Source organism: Oenanthe melanoleuca, chromosome 14 (assembly GCF_029582105.1).
Source record: "Oenanthe melanoleuca isolate GR-GAL-2019-014 chromosome 14, OMel1.0, whole genome shotgun sequence".
Classification (NCBI taxonomy): Eukaryota; Metazoa; Chordata; class Aves; order Passeriformes; family Muscicapidae; genus Oenanthe; species Oenanthe melanoleuca.
In genome coordinates this window covers 1,455,007-1,480,609 of record NC_079348.1, presented here as the reverse complement: position 1 = coordinate 1,480,609, position 25,603 = coordinate 1,455,007, and the positions used below count along the sequence as shown (strand labels likewise).

The window sequence follows — 25,603 nt, the reverse complement described above, 5'->3', positions numbered from 1 at the left end:
AGGAAGGAGAAAGACAAAACTCCATTTGAATGCACACGCTTAAAAGTCTTTTGCATTCATCCCCTTTCTATCAGATGGAAAAACTTAGGCAGAAATTCCTCCACATTTTGATCAGGAAAGTGATCCTTTCACACCTTTTTGCTGTTTTTACCTCAGCTGGCAGACTGCAGCTGTAAAGGGAACAACAGGACATCCAGGGATGATGTTTGGCATCATCTTCCCATGTTTTCTCAATGATAACATTTTAAAAGTTCATTGAGTAAGGCATATTTCATCCTAGTGGTGATTAAATTCATTGATAAAAGGATTAAGATAAATCCTGGAAGAAGTAAAACAATTAAGCTTATTGCTTAGAAAAAATACATTTTTGTGTCTTTTGATAACTGATGTTTGTGCTAGAAATTTCGGAGGGGTTTTTTAATACTAGTTGGAACCTTCTGCCTGTGGAATGATAGATTTGACGTGTTGACAATTTTTTTTACACTTCTCACTTTTTCGTTTGATTAGCTCAGGGACAGACAGCCTTTATCAGTTTCTTGTTGGATTGAACCTGAGCCTGCTGAGGAGTGCTTTGTGTTGAGAGATGGTGATAGACAGGGACAAAAAAAAAAAAATATCTACATGCAGTTTCATTTTATTTTGCAGAAGGTGTCCTTGGATCCTGCAGAGCACCACAAAGTGCTGTGGGGCAGTTCTGTGGTTCATTGCCAGCCTGGGCTGGCTGCCCTGGGGCTGTGACACAGAGCAGCAGCTGGCAGCACCCCACAGAAGAGAAGAGAAGGCTGAAACAGGTGGAAAAGCAGTAACAGGAGAGGGAGAAACACAGACAGCCATAGACATGAAATGTGCAGACGAAAGACACAAAATATGTGATTTTTTAATTTTTTTTTTTTTAAGCTGGAATTTATAGACAGAAACATCATGAGCTGGAGGGAGATGGAGGAAAGTGAATCCAGATGGCAGGAGCTGTGGAGAAGTTTTCTCTTCGTGCTGGTGGGAGTGGGAGGAGAGCAGGCATTGTGGAAGAGCAGAGAAAGGGGCCAGATGACACGAGCTGAGATGAATGTTCTGCACTTGCTGTCTCCCCCTGGAAGCATTGACTCAGTGCTGGTGCACTCAGGTGCTCTGTCCTTGTGCCACTGAGCTCCCTCATCCCAGAGCTGGAGCTCTGCCCCAGGGCAGGGTGGGGAAACCAGGAGTCCTCTGGTGTGTGCAGTGTCACTGGGGCTGGGAGCTGCCCCCAGGAGAGGCAGGTCCAGCTTCTACAGCCAGCAGCTCTGTGGAGGGGATGGATGTACATCTCATTGCTGGAGGATTTCATCACTCTGAGCTTGGATCACACATTCTGTGTTTGGGGGGCTGAGCCCAAAGTGGAGGCACAGGGGAGCTGCTGCCCAGGGCATCACCAGAGCCAGCAGCTAAGCAGAATAATTCCTTATTCCTGGTGGAAAATGTCAGTGCAGGTATTGCCAAATCCTCCATCCTTGCTAGTTCTGGGAGGTTTTCTCTTGCAGGGTAATTAATGCCTTTCTAAAGTGCAGGAGCTGCTCATGGAAAGGCTCTGGAGTCCAGTCCCCACAGGAACACTCTGCACTCCTTAAATATCCCCTGAAATGTGTGTGGCTCTGCTTAATTACCATGAATGAAGTTGGCAGGGCTCAGATTCCCATATTTCCCTGCTAAAGCTAATTCTGAAGCACATGTTCAGGACCCCAAGTTTTATTGACATATGATTCATTTCTCTTTTGGCAGATTTGAGTGGGCAGGAATAAATGTTTTGGACCAGCAGTAATGAGAGCTTGGAGATCATTCTGCAAAAGAAAAAAAAAATTGCCTAGTTGTGGTGGGAAAATAGCATGAAATTCCTTCTTCCCTCAAATTAAGCCATTTTTATAGTAGAGGGAGTGTGGACTTGCTTTTTTAAGTTCATACTATGAGTGCACTAGGATGCCCTGTCAGTTCTGGTGTTCAGGGTGGTGTGAGGTGTTAATGGGGCTGTGTTTGCTCATCAGCTGGATGTTAAGGTCACCCTGAAATTTTACCTGTGATGGCCTGGGCAGGGCCTGGCAGAGGGCAGGACACCCACCCTGTAGGGTTAGAGCTGTGGTGGGATGCTGTGATGGATGCTTGTCCATCATGGGAACATTTTTAGCTCTTAACTTGTGCCTTGTTTTCATATTTTGGCTTGTGTGGTTCTGCTGCCTTTTCTTTCACTCTGTATGTTTATTTTTCCTCAGTTCCATTTCAGTAGTTTTTTTTTCCCACTTTCCTTTTTGATTCTTTAAAACTCCAGCACTGAAAATTTTTCTTCTTGACTATTCTCTCTTTATCATTGTCTGTCTTCTTGGTCACCTCATCCTTTCCCCTCAGTGCTGTTCACTCCTTGCCCTTCCTGCAGGGAGCTGGGGTGCTGTGGGGTGTATTTTGTGGAGGAGGAGCTCAGAGGAGAGGCTGGTGGGGTCCAGGAGCAGAACCTCTCCATAGGATCTCTTCTTCCCAAAGCTTTTTGCACAACAGGGGCTTTGCCATGGCCTTTCAAACTGATGCAAAGAAGGGAATTTGTGACTCCATCATACAGCCAGGTGATGTCAGTTATGTAGGAAACACTGCTCCTGTTCATTGGTAAGTCTGTTTTTTCTCAGGTTCTGGTCCTTAACAGCTCAACCTTCCAAAAACAATGCTGTGTCACAGGGTGCTGTAGAAAACCTGTTAGAGCAAACTATCCTAACCCATCAGTTTTCTAATGTGCCTGGAGCTACCACCACAGATAACCCTGAGGAGGAAAATCAATCTGAAACTTCATTAGGAGAGATGTCAGTGCTGGTGTCATGTGCTCTGGCTCCTGTTGGGAAGGGTTTCAGCTCCAGAATTTTGCTGGTGGTGGAGCAATGCACAGGAGCAGTCTGGGGGCTGTGAGGAAGGAATTACCTGGTCAAACAGGATGAGTGAATGGCATTAATTAAAAGCTCATCTTCCTTTGGGGAGCCTCTTTGTGTTTTAGAGATGACAGAAAGGAACAGAAAAAAAAAGTTCAAGTTCAAAACTTCTGGGTTCAGCCCAGGCAGTACCTGGAGAAGGTTCTGGATGACAGGGGAGCCAAGGCTGCAAATCCAGCCTGGCAGGGTAATACAGCTGGGAGTGAAATGTTAATCAGGGCTTCAGGAGAGGCTCAGACATCCCAGGCTTGGTGTCACTCCGGCTCCTCATCAAACAGGAAATTGCTTTTCCAGGGTCATCTGGGAGCTCGGCAGGAATCTCAGCATCATCAGCATAACAATGGCAGCTGAAACGATGCCTTGCCTGCCCTGAGCAAAACACTGAAGGCAAAGCCAAGAGCACTGTAGTTTCCTGATGGAGAGACCTGGGAAAGCTCAGATTGAGGCACCTCCTTGCCCTGCAGTGAGCAGGGGGCTGGTGGCACCTCCTGTGCCTGAGCTCAGGGGCTGAACCCTCCTGCCTGTCCCTCCTGCCTGTCCCTGCTGCCTTGTCCCCCTGCCTGTCCCTGCTGCCTTGTCCCTGCTGCCTTGTCCCTGCTGCCTGTCCCTGCTGCCTGTCCCTGCTGCCTTGTCCCCCTGCCTTGTCCCTCCTGCCTGTCCCTGCTGCCTTGTCCTCCTGCCTGTCCCTCCTGCCTTGTCCCCCTGCCTGTCCCTCCTGCCTTGTCCCCCTGCCTGTCCCTCCTGCCTTGTCCCCGCTGCCTTGTCCTCCTGCCTGTCCCTCCTGCCTTGTCCCTGCTGCCTGTCCCTGCTGCCTTGTCCTCCTGCCTTGTCCTCCTGCCTGTCCCTGCTGCCTTGTCCCCCTGCCTTGTCCCCCTGCCTGTCCCTCCTGCTGCTTGCAGCACCCTGTGAATTCTCTGCTGTTTAATTCCAGCAGGTGCCTGAGGCACAGGGAGAGCTGGTGGGTGTGGTGGGGCAGTGCCAGCCTGGGTCCCTGCCAGCCACTGTTCATTTTCTGTGTCTGACATCCCCTGGGGCCCCAGGCAGCATTTGGAGTGTGTTTCCCTGCTCCTCGTGGCTCAGCCAGCAGTAATGCATTTAGAACATCAGGGGCAGCTGGCTGTGGCACTCAGTGCCTTGGCAAGGCTGAGTCACTTGTCAGGGAGGTGAATCTGGGCTGCAAACACCTGCTGGTGCTGCTGCAGATGCTGCTCCTCCCTGCCTCTGAGCATCCTGCCATGGCCCTCCCCAAAATAATTAACACCACTGTGGGCACTCTGGAAAAGCATGAGGTGCTGCTGAGATTTGTGAGATCTTGGTCTGAGACTGAGACTGCCTGCTGTCTTTGGTGTGTCACACAGAATATAGCATTTTGTATTTCTTCTTATGCAGATTTAGCCAAAAAGATTTTTCTAGAGGTGCCAAAATCTCTGTTAGGTGAGATCCTACAGAAAAGCTTTGCCTGTGGAAGGCTGGGTGGGTTGGGCAGCAGTGTGATGGTGCCATGTAGTGAATCCTTCCATAATCTCTGCAGGGATGGGGGCACCTGGTTCTCCTGCCAGTGCCTAAGTGGGTGCTCCAGATCCAGCCTGACACTGTCAGTGTACAACATCAGGCTTTTGTTTGTGAATGGATCATAAATGCAAATTATTGGAAGGATGGGGATCTGCTCTCCCTTGCTGAGCTCCTCTCTGGCCCAGGGAAAAGCCTTATTTCCTGCAGTTCTGGGATAAGGCCAGCAGCTTCCATCAATGGGCAGCTCCACAAGTGGTTATCCCAAATCTTAACACAGATTTTCAGCTCTCTGAGCCTGAGGTGACTGGGTAGGTCCTGCACCACTTCCCCATGCCAGCCTGGCACCTGGCTGTGCCAGAAGTTTGGTATTTGCAGCTGGAGCTGTTTGTCTTTCCCAGCAGGTAATAAAATCCCCCATCAGTTTCCTGATTTGTACTGTCCAAATGCACCTGAATTTCTAGGGATTAAAGCTTGAATTGAGCCAGACCAGCAGTGGAAGTGGCAGTAGGACTGTGTCTGTTGAAAATGTTGTGAAAATGTTGTTTATGTGTTATAAAAAATGAGCTGGGGTGGAGGGCTGACTCGTGTGGCTCCTGTTGAGGGTGGTGTGGGCTCTGTGCTGCTTCCACCCTGTCCTGGTAATAGGATTAAAAATCACTGACTGTTCTTGATGATGAATGTGTCTGCAGGCTGTTCCAGCCACAGGCCTGAGAGGAGCATTTTTTTGGCAAAATGAGATGAAAGATGGTGGTTTAAATCAATTAGGTGGTGTTTAGACCATCTTGGATGTGAAACTCTCAGATCCTTACATTGTGCAGCCACAGGTGTGTGCAGGTATGGCTTGGCTTTGCACAGCTGTGAGTATTGTGTGCATGTTGGGTCAGGCTTGTGTTGGGGAGTGACTTTCTGATGGAAAAAACTTCAAACATCATAATTGAACAGCACAGTGATGTGGGAGCTGGCCCAGGCTGATGGAAGAGAGGTGCCTTGTGGATGAGGCAGGAATATTGCAGCAACAAAAGAAAATGCATGTGGTAAATGTGAGTGTGTGTGCTCTGGAGTCACCAAACTGCCCCCAGTGTGACCACAAGATGCTGTGACAAAAGGAGTTTGAATTAAGAAATCAGATTTTCCTGGTTGGGTTTCCCAGCAGCCCAGCCTCAGTTTCCCTGAGCCACTGATGTCCTGGCCAGGATTGTGGCAGGTGTGAGGAAGGAATTACCTGGTCAAACAGGATGTGTGAATGGCATTAATTAAAAGCTCATCTTCCTTTGGGGAGCCTCTTTGTGTTTTAGAGATGACAGAAAGGAACAGAAAAAAAAGGTTCAAGTTCAAAACTTCTGGGTTCAGCCCAGGCAGTACCTGGAGAAGGTTCTGGATGACACAGGTGTGCCCTTCTGCTGGTGACAGCTCAGGCTGTGACTGCTCTGAGAGCCTTTTACTTTACTGTCCACCCATAGTCCCTGCTTTCTGTAATCCAACACTGGGGCCATCAGCAGAGGTTTGTTATGGCTGCAATACCACCACAGCTCCTTTTCCTCTGGGGAATGGGCTCTGGCTCCTGATCTAGGTTGGTTTTGGACTCTTTGGCTGAGTGGGATGAGGCACTAGCACCTGGCACTGGCAGGTGGATCCATTCCCTGCCTGCACTGGCTGATATTTCCAGTCCCCAGAGTTTCAGTGTGTGTACTTTGCACCTGGCAGCAAGAGCCTCTCAGAGCCAGGTCATGGCAAAGGGGCAGAGGTTATTTTGAGCCCTCCCATCTGAGGAGCAGTGATGTGAGCTCTCCAATTGCTAGTTTTAAACATGATAAAATGAAAGGAGAAGGGGTGGTGGCTGGAGGCTGTGCTGGTGAGCAGGGGCACAGGCAGGCTGTGCCATGCTCCTGCTGGATGCCAGGGGGATCTGAACTGCCTTGCTGACCCAGGGGTGCATTAACCACTGCATGTCTGAGCTTCCCAAGTGCCTGGGAGGAAGGAGAGTGTCTGTGTTCTGCACATAAGGTCAGAACTGCCTGGAGCCACTAAAAACAGAGCAGGTGGGATCTGCTGGCCTTGTACCCCTGCCAGGTCCTGTTTGCATGGCTGCTGGGGGCTGGGGGGGAATGGTGATCAGGAAAGATCTTCATCTGGATGGTTTCTTGTTTCTGCTGAGCACGAGGTACCACCAGATGGTTCTTGGTTGCAGCTCAGAGCGTGACTAAAATTCATTTTTCAGGCACTTAGACAAATGGGATTTATTTAATTTCTCTGCTTTCTCTTCCCCTCTGAGCTCTGTTCTAAGTCTCCACATTCTCTTTTCCCTGCAGAATGAAGTGGAGCTGGGAGAGCTGCTGCTGTCACTAAACTACCTACCCAGTGCAGGAAGACTGAACGTGGACATCATTAGAGCAAAACAGCTTCTTCAGACAGACATGAGCCAAGGCTCAGGTAAGGGAGTGCATTTCTCACATTACCCATGCACTGGCTGTGTGTGCCTCTAAAGCAGATCAGTGGGGCTGCAGCTTGTGGGGGACCCAGGGGGATTTGATGCTCAGTTCCTGTTCGTGCAAGGATGTCTGTCTTGTATGTATAGACAACAAAAATGAAAGTATTTGGAGCACTTACCCTGAGATAGGATGGTTTGACAAATGTAAAGGTCTCTGGGCCAGGCTGGGGTGAGGAAACAAGAGTTGTGGTGCCCTGTGAGCAGCTTGTGGCACTGCTCCCTGCTGGATCTGGGAATTCTGCTTTGTGTCCTCAGGTGCCTTTCCCATGTTCCAGTACTGCCACAGTACTGGCATTTTCCAGAAAGAACAGTATGCTTGGCCTCTGTCAAGGCTGACATTAACTGTGGTGTTTTTAATCCAACTGCCTGACTTTTGTCCCTGGGGGTGCAAATCCCAGCCATGTCCAAAGGCATTTCCCAGCACAGCCTCATGAGCTGCTGACTTGTGATCCCCTTGTGCTTTTTGCCAGATCCCTTTGTGAAAATTCAGCTTGTTCAGGGATTAAAGTTAACCAAAACCAAGAAGACCTCCTGCATGAGGGGCACCATAGATCCCTTCTACAACGAGTCCTTCAGCTTCAAGGTTCCCCAGGAAGAGCTGGAGAATGCCAGCCTGGTGTTCACAGGTAACTGTGGTGCTGGTCCTGCCTGGGCAGGGTTGTGGTTGGCTCTGAGGTGAACAAAGCACCATCTTCTTTTAATTTATTTTAATATGCTTCTGAAAGCAAGTGTTTTGAAGTATTTTTTAGTTTTGCTTTTTACATGGAAGATACAAGTGCCAAAGCTGGTTCAAGGAGCTATTCCAACCCATTAGTTTGTTTTCAAACATGTTATAACAAAAAGTGATGCTGATTAGCAATTTAAATTTTGCCCTTCATGCTCAGAAATTTCCTCAGCAGAACACCTGTAATTCATTACTGCTTTGCATGGATGTCACCCTGACTGCACCTTGCATGTGCAGTGATGGATTTGGAAGCTTCTACCAGGTGATCCAGTGACAGGTGTGAATCACTGGGTTCCTTGTTTTCCCCTTTTCCTGCTGGAAGCAGAGAAGGCAGAGAGAGCAGGAGGGTGAGGGGAGCCCTCTGCTCCTCTCCACAGTGAATGAGGTTAGGATTAAAGAGTGGATCTGGGTATTTTTTCTGCTGTGCAAAGGGTGTGTTCCCAGGTGGGCCACTGGGAATCTGGTGATCCATCACCCCGTGTCACACAGTCAGATTTCAGCACTGAGGCCTCATTTTCTGAGTGGCACATTGCTTGATTTGAACATTGCAATGGGCAATCCCAGCAGAAGTGTCCCCAGCAGCTCCAGAGCTGGGAAGGAGCTCTGGGGGGAGCAGAGGGGCTGGGCTGCCCTGGTGCCCTTGGGCTGAGGGGTGGGTGCAGCTGGAGCTGCTGCTGGGTCACCCTGGGGTGGGATTGTGCCTGGTGCAGGCAGCAGAGCTGGGCCAGGGCTGCTGGGCATGTTTGTGTGGACATGCACTGTCTGCTGTGGGGTCAGGGGCTGTGCTGAGCCACCTTCCCTTCATCCAAGTGAACAGGTCTGCTCCTGATTGTCAGCAAAATTAATCACAAACACCAGGGGTTTATGTCCAAAAAGGAGACAGAGGAGTCCTCTTTGCTTTATTCCAATAAAGGGACAGGCCATGGGGCATTCCCCTGGGATCTCTCCAATTTTTGGAGGATGCAGCCTCCCTTTTTTGTCCCATCTTCCCATCCCCATTTCCTTCTCTCCCCATTGTCTGAAAGCTTGAGAGGCACAAACACCTGATACCTGAAATTCCCCTCTAATGTACAACCCTCCCTTTTGATTTTTAATTCCTACATAATTCATAGTTTTTCCCCATTGCTCCTTTCATCTTCCAATATCCAATTCCATTTCTCAGCAAACCTGCAGTTTGTTTGTAAAGGCAAATCTCTTTTTCCATTCATCCATCAGTGGAACCCATCCCATTGTTTCTTTAGCCTTATCTCCCAGCAGATCCACAGCTGGTTTGTAAAGACACATCTGACATTCCTCTCCTGATGTTGGTGGAGGTGTCCCACAGTTCATTCCTGTGTGCATCTGTGGGTTCTGCTGAAAGGAGTTTCTGAAGTTCTGGGAAGGGGGTTGTGGTTCTCCCCACAGCTCTGTTTTGTATCTCTGCATAGCTGGGGTGTAGTTTTGTGGGTTTTTTTTTTAACTTAGGTGCTTTGGGTTTATTTTTTGCTGCATTGTGGTTCTTTCTATTGTGTGTTTTGTTTGGAATTGTTTTTTGTTTCTTTTCTCTTCGAATCCCCATCTCTAGTCCATTAGGTCAGTTAATTAAATTTGCTGTTGAGTCAAAGTCCAGTTGAAAAGCAGAATAATTCTGCTTGAAGGGTGGGTGATGATGCTTTGAATGGAGAGAGAGAGAGCTGTAAAAGCAGTCCTGGGAGCCAGGAGTGAGTAAGTCATCAATAATTTAAAGGAACCTTTATTGTGGGTTCATATTTTGGACCCAGTCTGCAGCTGTCTTTGCATTGGCTTGGCTTCCCTGGACAGCCCTGGAGCTCTGCCAGTTCCCATCAGCTGGGGCTCCCAGAGGGGCTGGCACCCCTGCAAAGTCAGGCACTACCCAGACAATCTGAGATTAATTTTGTTTTCCCCCAGTGTGTTTTTCTCTGTGCATCTTGAATCCAGCTGTGTTCAGTGCACTCTGTATGGATTTCTCCCCTGTCTTGCTGTGATTCAGCAAGGACTAAATCACTGTCCCTGCTTTTCTGGGGGTTCTCTGAGAGATGAACTCCAGACCAGACTCAGGGCTGGAGCACAGCTGGATTTGGGGAGGGGCTGGAGCACAGCTGGATTGGGGAGGGGCTGGAGCACAGCTGGATTTGGGGAGGGGCTGGAGCACAGCTGGATTGGGGAGGGGCTGGAGCACAGCTGGATTTGGGGAGGGGCTGGAGCACAGCTGGATTGGGGAGGGGCTGGAGCACAGCTGGATTTGGGGAGGGGCCCTGGGTGCCTCCAGCTGGTGTGCACAGAAGAATTCTGCATTAGCCAGCATTGGAGGAAGGGGTGTTTGGGCTGGTTCTCTGATTTTTCCCCTCCTTAGGCACACAAGGATTCAACACTGTAAATTTTTGGCATTTACAGACCAAAATGCTTCTCCTTCCACACTGGTGCAGGGCACCTTGTACTAGCTGCCTTCCTGCCTTCCCCTCTGTCCCTTCCTCAGCTTTTACTAACTCACATGTCCCAGTTCAGTGCCCAAAATGAGGTGGGATGAGCTCTGGTGGAAATGTCCTCTCCAGGAAAAAGCATCCAGGGTGGCAGTTGCAAGTATTGTCTGTTAAAGCTTCTCCCCAAAAGAGACTGAAACCAGGAAAGACACTGATACTCATAACAACAAGTCTAATGTCCTGACACAAAAAAAAAAAAAAAAAAAAAAAAAAGACAAAAAACAAAGACAAAAAAAAAAAAAAGAGATGAGTGAGGCAACAGCTGGTGGAGAGGATGTTTGATTTTCATTTAGTTCATCAAACATGTTGTCTAGGTAATGAGCAGCCATACACATATTGTAACAGAAATGCACTCTTTGGGCTGCTTCTTTTTTCCACTTTCTGGGGCTTTTTTGGCAACCTGACAGGTATCCCCCATGTGCCATCTTCTGGGTGTTCTCTGTTGTACTCCTGTGGACAAAGCTGTTAGTCACTCTGCTGGCAAGGGAAAGGTGGAGCACTGGCAGCTGCTGCCCTAGGTCATTTCCATGAATTAAAAAGAATATTTGAGATGAAGTGCAGCCCCTGTGCTTGGGAGGGCTGGGTGATGGGCACCAGAGACCCTGTGCTGTCCCCACTGGGGATTTTGGGCTGTCCTCTAAATCTCAGCCTGTCACAAGCTTGGGCTGTGCAGCAGGAGGGCAGGCAGCACCTGGAACCTGAGCACTGTAGTATTTTGTTAATGATTATAATGTTGTTAATGAGGGTTGTCAGTAATGCTGTTTGCAGTGCAGTAAAGCCCAGATGGCCCAATAAAAAGCAGCAGCACTCCAGGGCAAGCTGTGTCTGTGACTCCTTGCCACCTTTTCATCCCTCACCATAGAGACAACCTGCAGCACTCACAGCTGGGGCTGTTTGTGTCCCCGAGGTCCTTCTGGTGACTCTGTGTCTTTCTCCATTTCCATGAGTGTTTGCATGGCAGGGTCTTTAGGGCTTGTGACACAAGAGGGTCCCCAAAGAGGGAGAAATCATCTCCATGCTCTGGGTACTCTCTGTGCAGTTGTAGAGGTAAAATCTGCTTTGCCTTCTGCCCTGGCTGAGTGTGGCTGAGCTGGGGCTGCACTGGGATGGGTGGGATGCAGGGATGGGGCAGCACTGGGATGGGTGGGATGCAGAGCAGAGCTGGGGCAGCACTGGGATGGGTGGGATGCAGAGCAGAGCTGGGGCTGCACTGGGATGGGTGGGATGCAGAGCTGGGGCAGCACTGGGATGGGTGGGATGCAGAGCAGGGCTGGGGCAGCACTGGGATGGGTGGGATGCAGAGCAGAGCTGGGGCTGCACTGGGATGGGTGGGATGCAGAGCTGGGGCAGCACTGGGATGGGTGGGATGCAGAGCTGGGGCAGCACTGGGATGGGTGGGATGCAGAGCAGAGCTGGGGCAGCACTGGGATGGGTGGGATGCAGAGCAGGGCTGGGGCAGCACTGGGATGGGTGGGATGCAGGGATGGGGCTGCACTGGGATGGGTGGGATGCAGAGCTGGGGCAGCACTGGGATGGGTGGGATGCAGGGATGGGGCTGCACTGGGATGGGTGGGATGCAGAGCTGGGGCTGCACTGGGATGGGTGGGATGCAGAGCTGGGGCAGCACTGGGATGCAGAGCAGAGCTGGGGCAGCACTGGGATGGGTGGGATGCAGAGCAGGGATGGGGCAGCACTGGGATGGGTGGGATGCAGAGCAGGGGCAGCACTGGGATGGGTGGGATGCAGAGCAGGGCTGGGGCAGCACTGGGATGGGTGGGATGCAGAGCAGGGCTGGGGCAGCACTGGGATGGGTGGGATGCAGAGCAGGGCTGGGGCTGCACTGGGATGGGTGGGATGCAGAGCTGGGGCAGCACTGGGATGGGTGGGATGCAGGGCTGGGGCAGCACTGGGATGGGTGGGATGCAGGGCTGGGGCTGCACTGGGATGGGTGGGATGCAGGGCTGGGGCAGCACTGGGATGGGTGGGATGCAGGGCTGGGGCAGCACTGGGATGGGTGGGATGCAGGGATGGGGCTGCACTGGGATGGGTGGGATGCAGAGCTGGGGCAGCACTGGGATGGGTGGGATGCAGAGCTGGGGCTGCACTGGGATGGGTGGGATGCAGAGCTGGGGCTGCACTGGGATGGGTGGGATGCAGAGCTGGGGCAGCACTGGGATGCAGAGCAGAGCTGGGGCAGCACTGGGATGGGTGGGATGCAGAGCAGGGATGGGGCAGCACTGGGATGGGTGGGATGCAGAGCAGAGCTGGGGCAGCACTGGGATGGGTGGGATGCAGAGCAGGGCTGGGGCAGCACTGGGATGGGTGGGATGCAGAGCAGGGATGGGGCAGCACTGGGATGGGTGGGATGCAGAGCAGGGGCAGCACTGGGATGGGTGGGATGCAGAGCAGGGCTGGGGCAGCACTGGGATGGGTGGGATGCAGAGCAGGGCTGGGGCTGCACTGGGATGGGTGGGATGCAGAGCTGGGGCAGCACTGGGATGGGTGGGATGCAGAGCTGGGGCAGCACTGGGATGGGTGGGATGCAGGGCTGGGGCTGCACTGGGATGGGTGGGATGCAGGGCTGGGGCAGCACTGGGATGGGTGGGATGCAGGGCTGGGGCAGCACTGGGATGGGTGGGATGCAGGGATGGGGCTGCACTGGGATGGGTGGGATGCAGAGCTGGGGCAGCACTGGGATGGGTGGGATGCAGAGCAGGGCTGGGGCAGCACTGGGATGGGTGGGATGCAGGGCTGGGGCTGCACTGGGATGCTGTGGGATGCAGAGCAGGGCTGGGGCTGCACTGGGATGGGTGGGATGCAGGGATGGGGCTGCACTGGGATGGGTGGGATGCAGAGCAGGGCTGCACTGGGATGGGTGGGATGCAGAGCAGGGCTGGGGCAGCACTGGGATGGGTGGGATGCAGGGCTGGGGCTGCACTGGGATGCTGTGGGATGCAGAGCAGGGCTGGGGCTGCACTGGGATGGGTGGGATGCAGAGCAGAGCTGGGGCAGCACTGGGATGGGTGGGATGCAGAGCTGGGGCTGCACTGGGATGGGTGGGATGCAGGGCTGGGGCAGCACTGGGATGGGTGGGATGCAGAGCAGAGCTGGGGCAGCACTGGGATGGGTGGGATGCAGAGCAGGGCTGGGGCAGCACTGGGATGGGTGGGATGCAGAGCTGGGGCTGCACTGGGATGGGTGGGATGCAGAGCTGGGGCTGCACTGGGATGGGTGGGATGCAGAGCAGGGCTGGGGCAGCACTGGGATGGGTGGGATGCAGAGCTGGGGCTGCACTGGGATGGGTGGGATGCAGAGCTGGGGCAGCACTGGGATGGGTGGGATGCAGAGCAGGGCTGGGGCAGCACTGGGATGGGTGGGATGCAGGGATGGGGCTGCACTGGGATGGGGTGGGATGCAGAGCAGAGCTGGGGCTGCACTGGGATGGGTGGGATGCAGAGCAGGGCTGCACTGGGATGGGTGGGATGCAGGGATGGGGCAGCACTGGGATGGGTGGGATGCAGAGCAGGGCTGGGGCTCATCCCCTGCTCTGTTCCTCACTGCAGGGTGGGCAGGATCTGTGCTGGCACAGGGCAGCAGGCTGGGCCAGGCTCTGCTGCTTGGTGGGGAGATTGACCTTGGTAGGATTTGGTGAGACTCCTGACTTCTCAATATGTTTTAAAAAATTGGCAATGTCTCTTTTCTGTAAAGATTTAGGACCAATTTTTCCTTTTTTTTTTTTTTTTTTTTTTTTAATATTTTTATTCCTGAGAGTGTTGAGGCTTTGCAGACCTGTACATGGTTTCAAAGGCTGCAGCAGAGGGACCCTGGCAATGCCATCAGCCACCTCCATGGCCCAAGTGCTGTAACAATGTGTGTCTCCAGGCCCCTGGATAACTTTAATTTTTTATTCCAGGGCTCTAATTAGCTTCCAGTTCATAGGCAGCACTTGATTAAAATGACAGATTGCTGTTCTATTGCTGTATACCTGGTTCCTTTGTTGGCTCATTTTCAGTTGGCCTTTAGGAAAATATGGGGACCATTTAATGAAGTTTGTATTTTGAAAGGAGGAAAAAATTTGTTGGTGTGTATTGATAATGATGTAGTTCTGGGTGTTGGGTTGCTTTCACTGAAATGTTTTATTTTTGAAGCAGTGCTGCCTGTTTCAACAAGATGCTAGTGGGGCTTTTTAGTGGTATTTTTTTAAATTAACAGACTGATTTCCAAATGTCCCAATTAGCTGAGCAGGTTGAAGGCTGATAAAGTTTTTGTCCTGAGGCTTCCTCCAGAAATGTCTGAATTTTGATTTCCCTGGCTGTGTGGAAGCATGACCTTGAGACACCAGCATCAGCTCTAGCTGCTGTTGGCAGGGATGGAAACCACCACACATCCACATTCTGACTTGCTCATCTCTCCTTCTCCTCTTCCTTTTCCCACAGGGAAATCCAGCAAACATTCAGGCACTTTTGCACACAGATATAGGGAAGAAATCTCCAATATATGAGTCAAGTTAAACTGGTATTTCCCATGCTGGAGTGCAGGAGGAGGAAGTGGTTTCTCTTTTGAAATACTATCATGTCAGCACCATAACATCTCTTAGATGGATGGATAATTAGGCAACTCACTGCTAGAAAATGGTTTCTTGTCATCTATTAGACATGTCTTTTGGAAGTGTTGGGCTGTCTGGATATTTCCCATATCTGGAGCTCAGAAGCAAAATCTAATCCCTGATTAAATCCTATCTTAGCCAAAGGAGGAAAAAAAAGGGAAAAAAGCCACTGATGTCAGCACTGTGTTTTCTGGGGATTTATACCTGTTTAATTTAGATCAGAGTTTGGCCTTTGTGTCTGGTGTTCTAAAAGACTTCATTGATTTATGCAGCAGACACCAGATGGTCCCTGGGCAGAGCAGGGAGCTCCTGGCTGGGAGGACACAGGGAGAGGGGCTCAGGGAGGAGCCCCTGAAGCCCAGCCTGCCTGGCAGAGCCTCCCAGTGGCATTTCCAGATGTGCAAACCCCTTTGGCAGGAGGAGGGGCAGCTCTGCTCTCCATCCCCAGTCCCCTCTGTGACTTGCTGGTCCCCAGGGCAGGTGGCAGCAGGTCAGGGATGCTGAGTGGGGCCCTGCAGGCTCAGTCCTGTTTTGGGGTCACTCAGGAAAGATGCTCTGGGGTTGGCTTTGGCTTTTTTGCAGCAGACTGACTTTAATGAGGAGGAGTGAAATGCCATTAATCAGGGTGAGAGCAACAAGATGCTGATGCTTCCTGATCTGATCTGTTGCTTGCTTAGCAGGCAAAATTAGATTCATCAAGTGGCCTGACTTCAGTTAATAAATGTACTACATCTGATGTGGCAGAAACTGCCTGTCCTGGAGTTCTCTGGAATCTTTTGAAAATCTTTTTCTCCTAAAGAAAGGAGCAAACCCTCCTCTCTCCAGGCTGATGGGGGTGCCTGCTCCTTTTACCTTCATTTCAGCAGTGTCCTGGCTCTCCTGCCCTCAGCCCTTCATCTGTTTGGCTCACTGGAGTGAAAGGAGTTGCTCAAACATCTTGCAAGGCCACAATCTGGCTGTGTATGGAGAGCAGTCAGGGTGGCAGGAGCTGCTGTGGGCACAGAGCAGTCTCTGGAAGTGGAATGCCTGTGCCTGGAGGTGGATGGTGATGCAGGCAGAGCCTGCAAACACAGAGCTGTCCCTGCCTGTGTTTGCAGAGCTGCTGGAGCCTCTTCTGTGAGGTGTGTAAATATGCATGGAGTCATCTGTGGGCTTTGTGGGACCTGGGAGTGCAGAGATTTAAGATGCAGTTTTTATTAAAGGGGAATTGGAAGAGGAAAAAACCAGCCACAGACACTCCTTTCCAGTATCTGCTGGGCTGTTGTGATAGATGCATGCAGCCCATTCTCCACTTTCTCCTGGTGAGGTAATTCCATGAGGGGTCATCCCTGCATGCCCCTGACTCTCTGTAGACACCCTTGTGCCTTTGCCCCTTGCCTGCAGCTGGATCCCTGTCTGAGGGCAGCCTGTGCTCTGGCAAACAGCTGGTTTGGGGTGCAGGAGCACAGGGGATGCCCTTGGGGGGTCCAGAGTCTCTCCCTGTGGGTCTGCAGCAGTTCCAGCTCCCTCTGGGGCTGGGCAGGTGCAGCCACTGCAGGGAGTGTTTGCACAGAGGAAGGCTGGAAAGGGTTTAATGTGCCCATCAGACCCTGATGGAGATTAAATGGATAAAGAGAAGCCTTGGCATCCTTCTCTCCTCTCTGCTAAATATGACAGGCCAGGCTGGAGGAGCAAGGGGTGGGACTGGGGCCATGCCTGTGACCTTCTCAGTGAGCATCATTAGCACAGCTGCTGCTGCTCCCCACAGCTCCTCTTCGTGCTAAACAGCCTTTCAATATTGATGTCAAGCAGTTCAGGAGCAGTTTGCAGTCCCACTTAACCTGGCTGAGGCACAGAAAGGGCTGCTGGCCCCTGGCTGGTGAAAGGGGCACTTAGAGACTTAGAGATGGGTCAGTGCCAGCAGGGCTGTGGCTCTGCCAGAGACACACCCAGTGCCATGAGATCTGTGTGCTCAGGGGGACTCGTGTTTCTGCTGCTTTTGCTTTTCTCTGAGTTAAAAGGTTTTATTTGCATTGCAGGTGGCTGAAGCAGAGTTAGTTGTTTGTGTTGGGCTCTCAGCTGTTGCAGCACGCTGAGATTCCCCTGCTGCTCCTCCAGGAGAGGCAGCAGCAGGGGCACTGTGTGGCCATGGAGTAACTGCTGAGTAACTGCTGAGTAACTGCTCAGCACAGCTGGCACGGGGTTTGCAGGATGTGCAGATGGCTCCTGGCCCAGCTGCAGAGCTCAGGCTTGTCCCCATCCTGTAGATGGTACTGCCAGCCTTGAGGTTAGCTTAGGAAGTTTTCTCAGTGCTCCTCCCTGGCCATTCCAGGGGTGCTAATATGTTCAGTCAGAGGATGAGCTAGTTTCTGAAATCCAGCTTGGATGTCACCACTGCACACAGCTCATAGATGGCAGAGACCTGCAGTGTGCCCTGCACAAGTGCTCAGTTTGCAGGTCTCAGTGCAGAGGCAAAGGAAAGGTGGAAGATGTTTTGGCTGGATCTGGTGCCAGGGCTGTAAACACAATTTTCTTCTGTTTTTCAGCATTTCTATTATAAAGAATGTCTTTTTAAGAAGCCTGTTACCAAATGTGTCCCTCTGAAGAGCAGCTGCAGAAGGAATTGGTTTGACCTCTGCCTCTTTAATTGCTTTTTGCTCTGTTGGCCTAGAAATGGATGTTGCTATTGTGTAAATTACTGTGACAGTGGGAAAAGAGCTCATGAGATCAGGTGTGTAGTTTCTGTCAGGAAAATATGCTTCTTAAATGGAAAGCAGCATTTCCCCCTTCATAACCAGAGTCTGGGTCAGTCTGAAAATCCCAAATGTTAATTACTTAATTTTCTGCTACTAAGCAGCTCCACGCTGTCACTGTTTTCATGGCCAAAGGCAGATTGAATCTGAAATTTACTGTGAGCTCCTTTCAGACTCTGTCAGGGGATGTTCAGATATCAGGGAACACAGCTCAGTCCACTTGAACAGTCCCCTGGGCTCAGTGAGAGGCAAGTGCTCAGCTGCCCATGGAGCTCCTTCACCTTCACCTGTTGTGGAACAAGCCAGGGCAGTGAAACACTCATCTTAGAAAATCAGAATTTTAGTTACCTTACTGAAAATAATTCAAAGTTAGAAGTGAGTAGTTATCTGAAACTTAAATAATTGACTGTCTGTCATTTCATGTTTGCTCAGCTGTGCTTACAATGGGAAAAGATGAAACCAGTGAGCAGATCCAAAGGAACATGGACAATGCAACCAGAAACACATGCTTTGGAAAACTGGACTGTCCCAGAAATCATTTGTATTGTCATTGATAGAAAAGGTCAAGAGTTCAGGGTGAGGAAGACTCCCCTTACTTCCTCCTTTTAAGACCCCTCCCCACGAAAACGACTCCAGGCTTAATTTAAGAAGTCAATCAATGCTTAATAGCCATTCAAGCTAATTACCATAATTAGTGAGGATGGGAGGGGCTGTTATTATGAATATGTATTTGTTTAAATCCTTTGCCAATAAACAGACTCTGTGACCACCTGTGATTGTGCAGTGTGTATCAGAGGATTACCTCACACTGAATAAACACACACTTTCTAACTTTAAATTGTTAGAGAGTCTTTTGTCCATCACAGCTGAGTATGAGTATTAGACCAACACTCTTATTTTGAGAAAGCTGCTGTGGAGAAGCTGTGAGTTTGTAAACCTGAGCTCAGTCTAGTGCTACCTCTTATGGTCTGTGTGAGAATAAGCATTTGGCCTTGGAAAATGTCTCCACTTTGCCTCAGCAGTAAATCTCTGTGCTATCTACAGTAGTTCATGATAGAAGCAACAGTGCTTGTATAATTAGCCCATTAATACCCCCAAGGACTCAGCATGCTAATTACCTGACACAATGAGATTAGCAAGTTGCATTACAAGAATTCAAAGTACTTGGATCAGCAGTAGAATAACAGGTGCCCTTAGTTAGCACACCTGCTTGTTTTGTAGTCCTGGCATGGAGTGTTTTGGAAGAATTGGTATGCCTGGGGTACTTCTCCACTGTTAATTTATCCTGTGATTAATTGATGGCCTGTAAGGCTTCTTGATTTAAATTACTTGGTAAAGTCTCCCAGGATTAGGCTTCATCTTCCTTCATTTTACCAAACCAAAAAAAGCCAAACAAAACAAAACAAAACAAAACAAAAACCACCAAAAAAAAAAAAAAAAACCCAAAAACCTCCACAAACCAAAACCCTGAAAAAAAGAAAAAAAATCATATTTAAAATTTGGAGGTATTTTTATGTTGTTTTATCACAATATTTGCTTTCTGTAGGCTAATAAATCATAGCAAAACATTCAGTATAGTCCTGTTAGCTACACCTGTGATCCATTGCCTTGTAGGAGAGCTCATTAATAACCCTGACAAGCTGTGTATTAGCTGGAGATGGATGGCTTGGAATTCCTGACTGTGTCCTCAGAAGGTGGCCTTTCCAAAAAACACCAGCCTGGCCTCTTGGCAGGGACACTTGCTTGGCATCCTGATGGCACCAGCCCCAGATAACTGATGGGACAGGCAGAAGAGATGCAGTCTTCCTGCTGGGGTGGTGGACCCCAGATCATTTCTAAATGCCAGTGGAAGACAGACTTACAGGCTCTGAGTTGCAGGGTAGATTTTTTAGAGCAATTATTTGAACAAATTACTTGGGCATCTGAAGGTTTGCTGTCACCTAAAATATCCACAGGTGATTAGGGTGAGCAGAACCATCTCTGCCCATCAGCTGTGTGTGTCAGAGCTGTCAGAAGGGATAAAGTGAGATGTAATCTGGCACTGCTCGATTTCAGGGCTGCACTGGCAGTGCAGGTGGTGCCTGAGTCACCCAGAGCAGGTCCCAGGCTGGGGCAGAGGTGAGGAACCAGCCTGTGCAGGTGGCAGAGGGGCAGGTCCAAGCAGTGCTGACCACCTGGGGGTGTTGGGATGGGAAATGCACAGCCTTGACAGAGGTGTGTGGTTGAGGTGAGGGTCAGTGTGCTGTGCCTGGTGTCCTGCCTGCCTGTGCACACAGCATCTGGTGCCATGGGGGCTCCCAGATGCTGTTTTGCTGCCAGTGCTGGTTTCCAGCAGCCCTGGAGAGCTGGTGCTGCTGGCAGGGGCTCCATGCCAGGCTGAACATGCTCTGCCTGCACCAGCCCAGCTGGATTTGGAGCTCCTGTAGACATTTGTCCTTAAAAACCCCTCTCTTTCCTGAGGAGATTTTTTAATCACTAATATTCCAGGCAGTGCCTGTGGATATCCTGGCTTTAGCTTGCAAAGACTTTGTTTCAGCTTTCTAATGAGTTGAGACAAAAAAAAAAACCTAAATAATTTTATGAATCTACTTTAGCTATTCATGGTAAATACCCTGGTAACTGTGCATTTGTCTCTTACTTGAATTATATTTCAGTCCATAGCACAGCTGATTTTATTCCTTCCAAGCTCCTGTTTCTCTAACATTTTTCAGAGTTACATACCCAAAATGCTGCCATCTGGCACCTGGACAGGTAGGAGCTGGTGGTTGATGGTGGTCAGGACAAACTCAGGCACTCTGTATTCTGGTGTTGAAGTTTGCAGTTTATTACAGTGGGTGTGGGTGAGCAGGGCTGAGCTGGGAGCTGCCAGACACAGCTCAAACAGAGGAGTGAAATAACAAAGGGGATAAAACAAGGGTGAGGGGTGCAGGGACAAGAGCAAGGGAGCCAGAGGGTGTCTGAGGGTGTGAGAGCAAGAGAGAGTGGTGTCCTTTTACAAAGTCTTAAATCTCCTGTGTTGAATATTCTAATTTCCACTAACCAATCTAGCTACAAATTCTCTAACATTTACATACAACCTATAGGAATGGCTACATTACCATGTTTTACTGCTTTCTTATCTCTAAGCCTTATCTTGGACCCTTCCTGCCATGCCAGGAGAGGGTCTCTGCTGCTCTTTGGTATTTGCAGCAACTGGTGTTATCTTAAAGGGAGAAGATCTTACATTGCTGCTCTCCAGCCACTCAGTGAACACTGCTTTCATTTCAACCTCACCTCCAGTTTCTATATTCTTAGCATCTTTTGCTAGGCAATCGTATCTCTAGGGCATTCCTATTTCTTCCTCCCCTACATGGACATTTGTAGTGTTATAAATGAGAAATAAAGTCTCTGTATTCAGTAAAATTTAGATTGGTTTATTTTATATAGACAGAGCAAGCAGAGCTGGGGAAATGAGAACTTGGTTTGCAGTTCCCTTTTTATAGGACGGTTTTCCTTGTAGTAATCAATAATTATTGTTTTGTTGTTGTAATTCTGCAAGGTAAGCAGTGGTCGTCAGAGAAACTTCCAAACTCCACGGGACAGCTCTTGGGACAATTGGTCATGTAACCATCTGGTCTTGGTAGATAAAAAACAGGAGTGGGAAGTCTGATCTTTAGCAGATAATTTGTGATTGATCACACAAAGGCAGAAAATCTGATTCTGAAAAAAAATCTTTCAGACTATGGAAAACCCCCTTTTTTTTTTTTTCTCTTTTACAAACTGGTATACACAATATTCATAACAGGGGGATTTCAACAGAGTGGGTTTAATCTTATATTTCCCTTTATCTAGGTCCATGCTCTTTTCTTGTTTTAAGTATTCTGGTGTGGGAGTCCAGGGTGTTCCCCTGGCTTCCCTGGATGCTTCTAGACCGGGGCAAGGGGCTCAGAGGGCTTGGCACAATGCCCAAGACCCCTGTGGGTTTGATCTCAGTCCTTGGGAAAAATTACCATCATTAAGGGAAAGAATTACAAGTCACAAAAAATAAGTAGAGCATAAATTAGATTGTTAGAAAACTGAATTTATAGTATTGTTTATAATAAGAGATTTAGAGGTAAGATGGAGGATTTTGGGTGTGGTATTGGTCTTTCTTTCTCCTTCTTTGTGGAGTCCATCTTTTGGGCCAGAATGGCACTTCTGGATTGGTTTGGGAGAAAACTGGACAGTGCAGTGTAAGGGTCATGTACTGGAAAGTAATTGTAAACATCGTGTATGTAATTTATAGTATAAAAGGTAAGACCTGCCTTCTGGGCAGACAGTGCACCTCCGATTGTGCTGGACCGACCTTTGCTAGTCAGAGAAGGAATTCCTTAGATAAGAAAGAATAAAGAACCTTGAAAACCTCAGAAAACAGCTGGGAAAAACACGCACTCCAAAACCCCCGACCGTCGTGCTGTGAGCGATCTCAGGATCACAGAGCCCACCACCGGGAGTTCGCACAAACTCCAAAACGTCCACGATGAACGCGGATCATTTCTCAATCCCCGCAGCGGCGCGTTTGTGTTCCCGGGGCTCTGGGCGGGCGGGCGAGCTGTTCCCTGTGCTGACCGTGCCGTTCCTCTCCCGCAGTGTTCGGGCACAACGTGAAGAGCAGCAATGATTTCATCGGGCGCATCGTGCTGGGGCGGTTCGCCACGGGCGCGCCCGAGTCCGGGCACTGGCGCCGCATGCTGGGCGCGCCCCGCACGGCCGTGGAGCAGTGGCACAGCCTGCGCTCCCGCCAGGACTGCGACCGCGTGTCCCCCGCCTCCCTGGAGGCCACCTGAGCCGCGGTGGCACCGGCAGAGCGGGCGGAGGGAGAAGAGCCAGCGAGCGAAACGCCCCTCCTCACACCCCCGGGTTAAAGGCGGCCGTGTCCCACCTCCCTGCGCATCTGGCTGCAGCTGTTCCCTGGGGCTGCACATCTGGCTGTGCGCAGGGACCAGCCCTGGGAAGCATGGATGGATGGATGGATGGATGGATGGATGGATGGATGGATGGATGGATGGATGGATGGATGGAGGAGCTGCCCCTGCTGTCCCTCCACTCCGAACCTCATCCTCTCGGAGATACAAGTACCCGTGTGCTCTCGTTGGTGAACGTGGTAATTAGGCTAATTTTTTAAACCTGTGGTGAAGTCGATTCTGACTGCGGTTTTGTCCTCGTTCTAGTTTCACCAGAATTCAGCTGCTGTTGGTGTGTGTATGTGTGTTCGTGTGGCCCCGCGTCAGAGGGCCCCGTGTCCCCCCAGTGGTGACCTGCCAGTCTCGATAGCAGTCTGTGTGCGTAGTAGATTCCGTGCTGATATAGCAAAATAAACATTTCCAGTAGCATTTGTCCTGGGAAAACCAGCTCGCATCCTTTCAAATGTGCTGTGCAAAAATAAAAATAAAAAATCCTGCTCCAGGGATTTTGGCGGTTAAGACCCAGAAAAGACAATTTTAATTCTCTCACAGACTGCAGTGGCTCTTTCTGTGTTGTGTGTGTTTACCCAGGTAGTTCTTCAGGTCACCAAGTGAACTTAGCTACGGTCAAGCTGTCCTGTCAGTTGCTTCTGTATATTTTATTTTTCCACAGTGTATTGTCTGGTATGATGCAGATTGTATATTTATTGAAAATAAAATTCTATTGAATTGTGCCACATAGATTGGGGTGATACTTGTTGAATTCACCTTTGTGCTGAGCTGCTTCAGTTATGCTTAGGGCAGAGGGAAATCCAAAATTACTCACTGCAGATAAACTGGGAGCAGTTTGAGAGAACCTGGGCACCTGCTGCTGGAGGTCAGTCTGGATGCCTTGCTCTGGCCATGGTGGTTCCCAGCCAGACCCCACACAACACCCTGGGGTTGGATGTGTCAGACTCCAGAGATGGCACTTGGCAGGAAGGGCAGCACTCATATCCCTCCTGTATTCATTAAATGAAGCCCAAAATGAAACCCCAGTACCTCCTGCACTTTTAATATTTTGATTTTTAAAAAGGAAAAAACAACACATACAAGCCTATTTCACACCTGTTTGTTATTTAGCTGCTACAGGTGAGTCTTAAAAAGCAAAGCAAAGAAAAGCCTAACCACACCAAAACAACCCAAACCAAAAAAAGCTCATTGCTTGCTTTGGCAGGTGTCAGTGTGTGGGTCAATAATCGCTGCTGCTGTGCAGGTTTTGCTGCCCCAGGGCAGGTCTGTGTTGTGGCTCTGGTATCAGCATCCCTCCAGCACTGTGCCCGTGGCTGCTGGCTCCCTGCTGCTGTGTGTCAGCAGCACAGGGCAGAGGGGCAGTGCTGCCTGCAGGGCTGTCCTGGGCCATCCTCTCTCAGAGCACACTGTGGATGCTGGGCATCGATTCTAACCTGCCTCTGCAGCATGGAATTTCTCCTCTGTCCTGCAGTGAGGTTGATGGCAAATCTCTGTTCTCTGGCTTCCTCCTGGTTTGTCTCATCAGAAATCAGAGTGCAGAGGGACCCCAGGGGCAGTCCTGGGCAAACGTGCTGTAGGAGGCTGATCTCTTCCTGCAACTCCTGAAGGGTCAGGCAAGGGGCTGTGGTTTCAGCAGTTACTGTGGTTGACATTAATGTTCTCCCACGTGGGCTGCAGAATGAGCTCAGGATGTCCATGAGAGCAGACACATGCTCTGCTCAGCACTGGGGATGAAATGTGAACAGAAGATAACCTGACCTGAGTCTGTCCTTGAAGCCATGAGGTATCTGTCCCACAGTGAGGAACAGTCATGTACAGAGGATAAAAAATTGGTGAGGGTGCCCAGAGGGAAGGTCAGTAAGAGCAGAACAGAACAGACTGGGGAGCTGCTGGCCTGCAGAGCACACAGAACTGGAGGGATGGACTGTGGCCATGCTCCTGGCTCTGCAGACAGCAGGTGAGGTGCATCTCATGTTTGGAGAAGCTGGAAGGTGACCCAAAGTGCAGCTGCAGCAGTCACTGCGTGCCATGGGGCTGGTTGGTAGAAACCAGCATGAAAACTATTCAGGATCTCTGCTCCCTCTTTAAATATGAATATTTGTGCTTTGGGAGTAGATTAATATGCTCAAAGATTTCTGTTCCATAGTTTGTTAAAAGTTGTTTATAGCATTGGCTTTATCTGAGGATGGCACACAGGAAAGAAGGGAAGAGACATGGAGTCATGTCTTGACTTCTAATAATCTAAATTTCTTCCTTTTTAGTGTTCTGCTGTAGCAGTAGGCTTTTCCTTGAGCCAGTTAATTTCAGATCAATGCATGGAAGGGGGGAGGTGTTCTTAAAAGGCTTTATTTAATACAAAGTAAATTTAATATAAAAAAGTTGATTGAATGAGTTGCTGTCTCTGGAGTAAGTCTGGATGATTTACTGTACTGAATGCTTGGTGTCACCCCAAATTGTTTATATTTGAATCTCTAAAAATGGGTCCAAAATGTAGAAAAGTTTAATCTGTAGCTAAGAATAAAAAGGGAACAGCATTGAGAGTGTTCCTAAGCAGCTCCTTCAGTGCTGATTTAAGACATAAGCTGGAAATTGAACAGGACTACAAAATTGTACAGTATTTGTGGCTGTACTATTTCCCTTATGAATGCAACAGTTAGAATTTTATACATTGTTTTTAAAAATCTGAAGTTTATGTCTAACAAAACGCTGACCACAGGAAGGAGACACGCTGGATTATACTGGTACAGACTGCTGCATCATATCGGGTTTTCCTGTTACATGAGGGCACGGACCCAGCACAGACCCGGCAGATGAGCACCGAGTGAATTCCTGAAGCAGCCTTGGAGCCCCGGGCACAGCTGGGGGAATTCTCCTCCCAGGCTGTTTGAGTGTTTAAGTGTGTCAGCCCATTGCCTTGCTCTGGGAAAAAATCCCGAATCAAACACAGGGAAAAAAAAAAAAAAAAAGATAAAACAACAAACCACACCTCCCTCTCGAAACTAAATCAAAACGGAGGGAAAAAAAAGCACAATGGGGCACGGACGTGTTAAACCTCAGTGCTCTGGGAGCCCTTCCCTGCTTCCCTCCCGGGTGCCCCGGTGCAATCACGGGTCTCGCTCGTTCCCTGCCCTGTCCCTGCCCTGTCCCTGCCCGTTCCCTGCCCTGTCCCTGCCCTGTCCCTGCCCATTCCC

General features: G+C 49.9%; 1 protein-coding gene across 1 annotated transcript in view; it reads left to right on the top strand.

The window, feature by feature from the left end:
- The window catches only part of SYT17 (synaptotagmin 17), a 35,099-nt gene extending 11,958 nt beyond the window's left edge, over positions 1–23,141 (top strand). The window contains exons 6-8 of the mRNA XM_056503722.1: positions 6,758–6,878; positions 7,407–7,562; positions 22,087–23,141. Of these exons, the coding sequence (XP_056359697.1) occupies positions 6,758–6,878; positions 7,407–7,562; positions 22,087–22,283 (474 nt within the window). The 3' untranslated portion in view covers positions 22,284–23,141. The remainder of the gene's footprint in view (positions 1–6,757; positions 6,879–7,406; positions 7,563–22,086) is intronic.
- The last annotated feature ends 2,462 nt before the right edge of the window (positions 23,142–25,603 follow it).